Source organism: Chiloscyllium plagiosum, unplaced genomic scaffold, assembly GCF_037043375.1.
Source record: "Chiloscyllium plagiosum isolate Xiang-an unplaced genomic scaffold, Cpla_swu_hap1 HiC_scaffold_1, whole genome shotgun sequence".
NCBI classification, from domain to species: Eukaryota; Metazoa; Chordata; class Chondrichthyes; order Orectolobiformes; family Hemiscylliidae; genus Chiloscyllium; species Chiloscyllium plagiosum.
The window spans coordinates 45,186,092-45,197,235 of NW_028270139.1; the positions used below are offsets into that span (position 1 = coordinate 45,186,092).

The following is an 11,144-nucleotide window of genomic DNA, read 5'->3' on the forward strand; positions in this document are numbered from 1 at the left end:
CCATATATGCACCACCCTGTGCATGAAAGTGTTGTCCCTTAGGGTCAAATCTTTCCCATCTCATGTAAAACCTATGCTCTCTAGTTTTGCACTCCCCTTCCCTGGAGAAAAAACCTTGACTATTCACCCTGTCCATGCCCCTCATGATTTTATGTACTTCTATAAGGTCACCCCTCACCCTCGAATGCTGCAGGGACGATAGCCACAGCCTATTCAGCCTCTCCCTGTAGCTCAAACACTCTAATCCTGGCAACATCCTTGTAAATCTTTGCTGAACCCTTTCAAGTTCAACAACATCCTTCTTATAGCACACAGTACTCCAAAAGTGACCTAACCAATGTCCTGTACAGCCACAACATGACCTTCCAACTTGTATACCTAATGCACTGACCAATAAAGGCAAGCATACCAAATGCTTTCTTCACTCCACTTTCAGGGAATGATGAACCTGCACTCCAAGGTCCCTTTGTTTGGCAACACTCCCCAGGACCTTACCATTAAGTGTATAAGTCCTTCCCTGACTTGCCCTATCAAAATGTAGCACCTCACATTTACCTAGAAGTTACTCCACCTGCCACTCCTCAGCCTATCAGCCCATCTGATCAAGGTCCCAAATTATTCTATAATATCTTCTATTTTTGTGAAATGCTGTCATTTTACTCATTAAGAACCAAGGATATTAAGAAATTGTGGAAAAATGTAAGATTGTGCTTAATTATACCCAAATAAATCAATTGAAAGTAATGGCAGTGCATTATAAGTACTTTTAAATGACCAGTTCAGATGTATTATAGCACATCTCTGCAGGTATGGTGAAAAAGCAGGTAGGACTTACACCCAAGCCTTCTGGTGCAGATGCACGGCCACTATCACTGCATCACAAAAGCCTGTTTTCATGGTTTTAAATCAACCTGTTCAGGTATGTTATGTCGCAAGTCTGGGGCAGCTAGGACTTAACCGTCTGTCCCAGAGGTAGGGACACTACCTGTGCACCACAAGAGCCTTTGGCAGCACACTGCACTGGATGAGATTACCGACTCTCCCTTACAACCTCCCCCCTAAGCTGAGGAATGGTGACCCTCAGGTTAAACCTTCACAGGTTGTCTCTCCCTCTCTAATGAGAGAGCAGCCCTATGGCCTGGTAGGACTATTTTGACTTTACTTTTACTATAATGTCCTGACACATGCTTTGAAGCTCTCTTATGGCAACTCATTCCGAGATTATGTGAAGTGTGATAGAACGTTGTGCATCTGAAGTAAAGATTGCAGAAAATATACTGATCTTAATTTTGGTCTGTTTTCTTGTAGATTTAGCACAGATTATAGCTTCCAAGTTAACAGTTGCGTTTATCGAAACTAATACTTTTGAGTTCTTGTACAAAAGTTTGAAATCGGCTTCCGCCCCATTATCCTGTCATTTCATAAACAGGCCTCAGTCAGAGTGCACATGCGCACGAAGGTGAACCCATCCATAGATTTAGAATTGACTGCAGGCAACAAAACTGCAGAGGGGCGACGAATGAGGTTTTAGAGACTGCTTGGATAGAGTTTGGGAATCTCTGAAGAACTGTAAGAACGGAAGCGCGGCTTTCAATTCTTAAAATACAACTTTAAAAATCACAAAACACCAGGTTATAATCCAACAGGTTGACAGTATTTGGAAGCTAGCGTTTCCAAATAAACCTGTTGGACTATAACCTGGTGTTGTGTGATTTTTAACTTTGACCATCCCAGTCCAACACCGGCACCTCCAAATCATAAAATACAACGAATCGCTTTCTGAACTTGGCTAATGCCACATTTCCAACCAATCCTACATAATTTCACCACTTACTTTGCAGTTCGATATCACTGATGGAAATCCCGACGAATTCACTTCTCGAAATTCCGGTTGAAGCATTTGGAGACTCCGCGGGTTTAAATACTGTCCGGCATTTTATGCCCAGGAAGAACAATCAATTGTTGGGTGACCTTAGCCAATAGGTTTATCCCCATCCTAGTCCTGCTGAACTTCCACTTCCAAGAGCCAGCTCCAAAGACTCCACTTACATTGTAGTCTCTAAAATGGAGAAAACTATTTGTAATCCCCGCACCAACTGACTCCTCCACTTCATCAGGAGACAGTTTTCCCTTGATTTCTCGAAGTAATCTCACGCGGAGTGAACACGTTGACGGAAACACAATTGAAAAGCAATAAATGTATGCATGTCTTGTCACCGACAGCACTTTTGCAATGGAATATTAATTCTCTAATTTTTTAGTAATGTGAAGGGTAAAGACTTGCATCTTGTAACGGGAAAGGAGGTTCTCGTATCGGTTATCGAATGCGCTTAACCATGAAATGTTGTGTGGACTCCTGGTTGAAGAACCATGGGAAATGTTACAGCGAAGTTTATGTGCTGCTTAGAGGAACGTAATAATGCAGAGGGTGAGTGGCAGTTCTCTGAAACCTGTTTAGATTGTGCCTAAAGGGCAGTCGTTCTAACTCGACATCAATCATTATGTGGAAAGATTAATGTCACTCTATTTCGGACACTATCGCCTCAAAGGATCGATGCTAGGAGCAGACACAAAGCAGGACGTTGTACAGTTTGGGATTAGTTTTTGCAATTAAATTATCTGAAAGTTCAGTCACTTCGACAGCTGCAGTTCAAATAGTGAGTAAACACTTATAAATACTTGCCAAGAATATTAAACCTCTCTCTTTCATTGTATAAGAAAGCCATCAATAAATTCCATCACTTAATGCATTTATAAGGCAATCATTGATGTTTTAACTTCACGAGTAAATCCTAACATTTGTCCGATTGTTGTGGATTTTTCCTAACTAAATTGAAAGCTTCCCGTTGGATTAGCTCTTGATAGACATCCGAAAATCACAGGCTCGATATGTGCTTCTGTAAATTGTCTGTTTAGTTTCTCTCGCCCTGAATAAATAGAAACAGGATTATAAGGGTGATAAAAGCGGTTTTTCTCCAGGCAGCGACATGCTGACGCCGTCCCTGTTTACTCCATTAGCTCCATTACCACTGACAGTGAGATCCCTACTGCCGATTGGCATCGGGCAACAGACAATGTCCACGACCAACAGCTCCCCACATCTAGACTACAGTTTAAAATATCCTTTACTCTCTATTAGTCACGTTTCCACCCACCCACCCCGCCTCAAGAATAACGATGCGTGTAACTAACTAACGGTAACAAAAGCAAAATAATCTGTTTGAGAAGAAGGGCCAATTGGAAATTACAGTGCTGGGCAACATAGCTGAGTCATTTGTAAAACACTTAATGGGCCCTTTGGGGCTCTTCCATTCATAATAGCCGAGTTCTGAGGGTTGTCATAATCACAGCAAAGAGCACAGCCTCAAAAAAATTAAGTTCAGCGTCTGACAAATCTGCCCTGTGTAATTTATCATTTACTTAAAATTATATACTGTGAAAACTGACACAAGGAGCTAAATAAAGTGGGGTTTGGGGGTGTAAGAAGCTCAAGTACATCAGAATTTCTCACAGCAAACAAAAATCAGTCGAATCATGTTTCTGAATCATATTGAGATCAGTGAAGGTCCTTTGGCCATTCCTATTAGTGATAACATCAATGATTGCAAAGCAGTTACCATGAACCGACCTGCACATCCCCCAGAAATCTGCACCACGCAAAATACTCATGAGTAAGCATTTCAAAACATCCTGCCATGTCTTACAGAAAATAACAGCAATAAAACCCGTATTTATTTCCACCAGTGACTCGTGTTTAATTGACATTAAGGTTTTATTGCTGCTCCCCACGACCAATAAACGCCTCCAGCATCAGAGCGAAACAGCGGTCGTGTGGGTTTTGTTTGGATCTGCATTGTAAGTACCAAATAAAACATCTCGGTTATTTTAATAATCATCGCAGCAAGTGTAAGTCACTGGTGAAATATTGTGTAAATCGCTGGTGAAATGTCTTAAAGATTGCTATAAAGGCGGCTTTTTATTAATTTAAATCTAGTTTAAATTTATGTGTCGCCGACATCTTCATCACAGAGTTCGTCCGGTTGCCCGTGATGTGCATTTTTCTGGTGGTATCTGACTGTGGCTGGCCTTTGACTTCCTGTTGTAAACTGGACTCAGGCAGCGAAGGATGTGAGCCAGTATCAGTCAAATACTTAAGTTAAAAATCACACAACACCAGGTTATAGTCCAACTGGTTTAATTGGAAGCTCCGAAAGCTAGTGCTTCCAATTAAACCTGTTGGACTGTAACCTGGTGTTGTGTGATTTTTAACTTTGTACACCGGCATCTCCAAATCCTGACTACCGATTGAATACCGCCAGAATCGACCATACAATAATCACCTGAATGGCGCCTTATCACGTCCAAAGAGCTAAAAATGCCGAAACATATTTGGGATTAAGACGACTGAGATGGAAATTGAACTTCCATCACGTAATGTAGAGCTGCCTCAAACTTCCTTGCGAATCCTAGACATTGCAATTTCGTGAAAGTGCTCTTATTTGCGAAAAATTGTGGACATTTAAACATGACTTTATCAATGAAATAAAGCTCCATTGAGTCGGTTTCACAATTGAATGAACACACTGCTTTTATTAGAGATTCAAACCTTACAAAAATATTTCTGTCAGTGACAATTTCAAGAGGTTACTTTTTTTTTCCCAAAAGACATATCAGAACCGGTTTTGACACTGGGACCAGAGTTACGCCTGTTTAATGAGTCAGGTCACCGAAGGTACACATCTGAACGGCGTTCGAGTTTTGCAATCAAACACATCCAAGCATTCGTTATGAACAGACGGAAGTTCTAAAAGAATTAAAATACCATAATAAATAAAACGACGAGTTCCTCGATTTATTTTGCAGAAACGTCTTACCATTCCCAGGAAATTCAGGCTTCTTAAGTTAGTTCTACGTTGAAAATTGCTGGCATTGTCGGCAGCTGTCTCTCACTCTTATCCGCAATCCTTACCAAGTTCGGATTCCATGCAAAGAACCTTGCAGAGCCGAGACTCCGGGGGTTTGGTGAGCCTGAGACTGCGCTGCCGAGTAATTCCCGTTGCCAACATTAAAATTCATGCCCATGTTGACGAAGGAACTGGCAGAAGCGGTCTGCTGCATTGTAGCCACGCTGGAATACATGCAGCTGTAGTCTCCGTCACAGGTACCAGTGCTGTAGTTGGGATAAGTGGGGTAAATACTGTAGCTGTACGGCGCCACGCTGACATTATACGGTGAACTGTAAGAAGGGGACGCTCCAAGGCAAGGTTTCCCGTCCCTTACCAGCACAGGCACAGCAACCCGGCGAGGAGCTGGGGGCGCTGCTCCCAATTCCAAGTGTTTATCCTGACGCTGCCGCTTGCATTTGTACCTGCGGTTCTGGAACCAGATCTTGACCTGCGTCGATGTCAGTTTCAACACATTTGCTAGATGATCTCTTTCTGGGGCGGACAGGTACCTTTGCTGCTTAAAGCGTCTCTCCAGCTCATAGACCTGAGCCTGAGAGAACAGCACTCTCGGTTTGCGGCGAGCTCTCCTCCCAGAACCTGCAGCAGCATCGCTCCTCCTGGCTTCGCGTGTCGCCTTTTTATCCATCGACTTTCGTTCTAGATTACAACACACACAAGGACGTTAAAGATCAGGCCGGATTTAAAACAAAAACCCAAGGAAGTGCTGATGCTGTAAACCAGACACGAAAATAAAAACAGAGAAGCTGCTGGAAAAGCTCAGCTAGTCTGGCAGCATCTGTTGCAGAGAACTGAAAGTTTCGGGTCCAGTGACCCTTCCTCAGAACTGAGGCTGCCGGACCTGCCAAGCTTTTCCAGTAACTTCTGTTTCAGTTAAAGATTACACCGGGGAACGGGCGTTTTAAACCCGCGCCGTTGTCGGTGTTTAAAATGGAGTTTACTGCTCTCGTTTGAAACTCAGTTTAAAGCTTGCTGGCGTTATGGCTTGTTATAGAGAACTCCCCTCCCCCCCCCCCCCCCCCCCCAATCTGCGGGCTCCTGGTTTTAAAAATTTGCATCATTTACTCAGATTGTTTTATATTTCGGTGCTCACTGAACAACAGTAAAATCAAACCACTTCGCTAAGTTCCAGCTAATCTCGGGGTCTGGTTGATGAAGTTTTCATGAAAATATACAACATTTGCGCTACATCTGTACATTCCTCACACCCTAGCTCATTTTAATAAACTAGAGACGGTCAAACACTATTCGAGTATTCAGGAACTCACATCACGATTGACCATATATTGTCGACATCTTTCTCTGTACACACTAAATGATCGAATTGTAACCGGATTGATGCTGTTCCATCGCTTCACTGGGTTCTATAAGTGCCCCTCCCCAGTACACAGCTCTAGTACTGCACATATTCCTGTACTGTACACGTCCCCAGTACTGTACACGCTCCTATTCTTGTCGACATCTCCAGTACGGATCCCCAGCACTGTACATATCCCCACTACACATCCTCAGTCCTGTGCACACCCCCAGTACACATCTCCAATACTGTATAGACCCTAGTGCTGTAAACAAGCCGGTACATATGTCCAGTATGCATTCACAGTACTATTCACATCCCTGTACTGTACACATTCCCAACGCTGTATACATCCCATATTGTATACATCCCAGAGCTGGTGACATCTCTGTACTGTACACGTCCCTGTATTGTACACATTCTCTGTAATGTATACATCCCTGTGTTATACACATTTCCTGTATTGTACACATTCTTTATAATGTACACATCCTTGTATTTTACGCATTCCCTGTAATGTACACATCCCTGTATTGTACACCTCCCTGCATTCACACATTTCCTGTATTGTACACATCCCTATACTGTACACATTCCAATATTGTACATTTCTTGACCTGTAATCTTCTTCCCGACCTCTCCGCCCCCACCCCACTCCGTCCTATCATCCTCACCTTAACCTCCTTCCACCTATCGCATTCCCAATGCCCCTCCCCCAAGTCCCTTCTCCCAACTTTTATCTTAGCCTGCTTGGCACACCCTCCTCATTCCTGAAAAAGGGCTTATGCCCGAAACGCCAATTCTCCTGCTCCTTGGATGCTGCCTGACCTGCTGCGCTTTTCCAGCAACACATTTTTCAGCTCTGATCTCCAGCATCTGCAGTCCTCACTTTCTCCTTGTACATATCCTTGTACTGTATACATGCCGAATACATACATTCAGTCATATACGCACACATACTGCGCGCAAAAGCAGTTTGGGCTGGAAGAGTAACATTACAAGAACTTTCAGACCGGATACATACAGCGACATCGATTCCAAATAAGACATGCGATAAATTACCCGCTCAATGGACCCCAAATCCGGTCATTTTAATAATCATTGCGACAAGTATAAGTCACTGGTGAAATATTGTGTAAATCGCTGGTGAAATGTTTTAAAGATTTCTGCAAGGGCGACCTTTTTTTTAGTAATTTAATCTAGTTTATTATTCGATGTCAGTTAGTCAGATTCAAAACCACCAATGTAAGTGTCTCTAGGCATCGATTAGCTAGTTTGTTTTCTCCAGCTCTTTCCATTGTCAATAATCGCAATTTTTAATGTGCTTTAACTCTTTCCAATGCCGGCTTTAACGCTCGGGTAAACTACGTGAAGTGAGTTTCTGTTCACTGATAATCACTTGTGGGCCATTCGCCCACCTGTCAGTGTATTTACCTGGGCTGTTGCTATGAATGGCGATCTCCATCCGTGGCTCGCCGCAGTTCGGGTTATCAGTCACACTCACACGGGCTGGAAATGCTGCATTGCTCTTCTGGACAGGAGGTTTGATCAGCTCATTGCCAAGATCCGGGAACACAGTGTATTTGGGTTGATACGCTTGCTCCAACATACAAGAGGAAGGCAGGACATCCGAAGTTGCGCCCGCATGATCTAGGATCCAATGCTTTTCATGGCGATGTTCCAGGTTTAAAATATCCTTGACAGAGAATGGGGTGCTCGAAGCTGCGGAGCTTGGAAGCATCTCGGGGTAACTCCTGGGCGGGTACAATGTTTCTAAAGTGTTAGGAGAACCGGTGAGCAAACCCAGCCCGACATCACTGTTTCAATGACGCAAATTTGAATGGGCTTTACTCCGTTAAGGGGTGACTGACGTTAACAGAGGCAGAGCTTGAAATCTTCCAGTTACATCGAGAGATTTCTATTGGCCAGGAGCCTTTTATCCTGGGCGATGGGTAGAGGCCAGATTTCCTTTTGAAGAATGCAATTGGGAAAAGATTTCTTCAAAGCCCTATAGTATTGCCTTTCCCTGGACACACTGAAATGATACATTTGCCATTTATCCGTTTCTGCAACGTTCTTTATAAATAAAATCCGTTTGATGATGTTGTAAACAAGGGCAATTATTCAGCAAAAGCGCCTGGCACTAGCCATCTATTACAATGAGAATAAACAGTTCAAGCCGACGAACGCACATAATTCATTTCACAGGCGCTTCGAGGAGTTCCAAAATTCGGTAAATATTTGTCCGATAAATATCGTAGAACTCACCTCAGCGGTAAGACGGATGAGCTGCGATTTTCAAAGGGGAAAGGCCATCGCGATTCTCGCAGAATTTCCACTTGGGATTTCCTTCAGGGACATTGAAAAGGACGCGAAATTAATAGAATGAATGTTGTTTTTCACTCGAGATTGCGTTTTTTTTCACATTGAGAGACTTCACGATGATTTCACCGTTTGTCCCGTTCCTCAGTCTGAAGATTGTAGCCAACGCATTGCCTTTCACGAACACAGACGTCAGTACATTCCCTGCTGAGTTAGATTGCGGCTCCAAATGCAACAGCAGGTCCCGCGATCCCTCCCGTACGCTTTAAGAGATCCGTGCCATCGAAAAGGATTTATCTAATCTTGAGAAGGTGCTGGCACTTTTAAATGGGCTGCCTCACTGTGGGAACTTCAAGAGTCAATTGAAGGATGTTCTCAGATGAAGAGCAGGGGGTTTAAATTTGTCTGCAATCTCCACTCATCTCGGAAAAGGGGGAAGGAGAGACTCGCTCTAATAGGCTCTAAGTGCTGTAGTTTGGCCCAAGCAAAAAAAATCATAAAAAAGATACTGATACATTAAAGATGTCTGTTTATTTCTGTACTTAGAACTGAAGAGGTTTTAATAAGCTCTCCTCAGTGTGTTCCAATTTGAAGAATGATAACTATAGTAATAAATTTCTCCGCAGAGGGAAAATAACGTTTTGGCAGAATTTTGGCAAATACCACAAATTAAAATTGCACACTGAATTTCATTCAGCGAATGGCATACAGGCAACACTGCTGATGACTGGTGTCATTAATGCGGGAGATGAGCGGTCATTAAAGGAGCGAGCCGCTGTTTTAATGGTTGATTTTGTTACAGATAGTGTTCCGGTGGGTCACAAGGCGTGATAAGTGCTGCCCTGCAGTCTCTCCCTCAGTCAATTAACATTTTGAAAAGGAAGTTGTCGCGCTGCGTGTCTGCCTTTCTATCTGAGTAATTAAAAGCTAGTTAGTTTCAGAGAGGAAAGAACGAAAACCATGTACCCCCGCCGTGGTCACATCGCTTTCAGCCGCTGACCTCTGCTTAATAATGCAAAGTTGAGGGAATTTCGTAAATGTACGAGAGGACAAGGAATATTAAAATGATTTTGACAGAAGTTCATAGTGGAACTACAATCTAGCTACAGAGCGCTGAGTTTGCGTCTGTTGGATTAATCGTGGTTTGAAATGCCCAGGTTCCAGATTGTACTGTAGCTGGCAGCGCATGACCTGCCTCTCTCTGGGGTTTGTGACTGCAATGAGAATGAGATTTTGGACATTTGCTCTAATAGCTAATACGGCCACAAATCAAACCAAGGAATGGGACAAATTATTGCAGTTGCAGAAACCCTTTGATTTGTGTTTTTGTTTCTCTAGTCCTCAATAACCCTCTATTCCTCATTCATTACTCAAAGTATACGCATTTCACCGAGACTCGCGTGATTTAATTTTTGGAGATATGCGATTATAAAAATTCACAAATAAAAAAAACAAAGGCACGTGGAGAAAATGCAATGGTGTAGAGGGCATCCTCATAATGTGGGTTACTTGACGCTGTATTACTCTGGAATTATTATTGAATGCAAAACCTGCGACTGAGATCAAACCGAATCTTGTCCGCCAAAATCATCTCTCTGTACAATTTTGTTTGTCTGGTATGAAACTACCGACATATTCAACGATTCATCCGTGAAATGTTTGGTCATGTTATTAAGATCTTTCGTATTACTCCGTTTGTTGTGTCCACTGTTAGAACCAGGTATTCTAAGAGTGCAATTTCTATTAAACAAACGGTGAGACTTGCTATTTACCACGAGGGTTTTGTTTTCCGGAAAATAACGTTGCGAGTTGACACTAATGTTACAGGCTATCTGATAAAGAGTTTTGTTTTAGACTGACGAAGCCTCCATCTCGATTGGGGTGAAGTAATTGCCAATCTTTACCAAACCATAGTTGATGTTGACTCTTTTCCTCTGATGTCTTACGCATAATAAGTAAAGCAAAACCAAACTTCGTCAGGTTCGGCGGCAGTTTCTCCTTGAGTTCATGAGCAGTGATATTGATAAATAAAATCCAAGAGCACCCGATAAAAAACACATTATCAGCCAAGCATTAATGCCTTTATCAAACAGATAGCGAGGCTTCGGCTTCAATTAAAATTCCTTTGACAAAAGTACTGACTGTGCTCAATGATAAACTGCGGCAGTTTGCTGATGGCGAGAGTGCAGTGTGGAGCTCTCGGCGGCCTCGCTGTTGGGAATAGCTCACTCGCGTGCAGGAGTCTGCCCAGGAAGAAAGACAGACAAACGATAAGGCTGGGACAGCCAGAGGCCGACGAACCGGCCCTGTCCAAAGCAACAAGCAGTGACCCTCTCCTGCACCGTCAACAACAAATAGGCACACACCAAACAAAAGCAATGAGACTTCACAACTTGTCGCCGGAACATGATGAGCGAACGCGACAGCATAGCCCCCTTTCCCTTTGACTTCTGCAGGCGAAAGAGTGGTGCTGCGGACCACGGAGAGTTGTCAGGAGAACAGAGTGGGTCAGTCCTAACATAGAAACTGGCTTCCAGTGGCGGAGCGTTTGGGGCTGATGG

At 43.3% G+C, this 11,144-nt stretch overlaps 1 protein-coding gene across 1 annotated transcript; it reads right to left on the minus strand.

The window, feature by feature from the left end:
- Positions 1–4,562: 4,562 nt before the first annotated feature.
- LOC122552142 (homeobox protein Nkx-2.5-like) lies at positions 4,563–10,457 on the minus strand. Its single transcript, XM_043694641.2, has 2 exons — positions 7,696–10,457; positions 4,563–5,603 (listed from the first exon to the last, which is right to left on the minus strand). Exons 1-2 carry the CDS (start codon positions 8,000–8,002, stop codon positions 4,966–4,968), a joined length of 945 nt encoding a protein of 314 aa, XP_043550576.1. The 5' UTR covers positions 8,003–10,457; the 3' UTR covers positions 4,563–4,965.
- Positions 10,458–11,144: the final 687 nt, after the last annotated feature.

Bases quoted from the DNA above. Each gene is read 5' to 3' on its own strand.
- LOC122552142 (XM_043694641.2), bottom strand. From the start codon at position 8,002: ATGCTTCCAAGCTCCGCAGCTTCGAGCACCCCATTCTCTGTCAAGGAT. The intron at 5,604-7,695 runs GTAAATACACTG...GTTGTAATCTAG, and splicing joins CATTCATAGCAACAGCCCAG to AACGAAAGTCGATGGATAAA.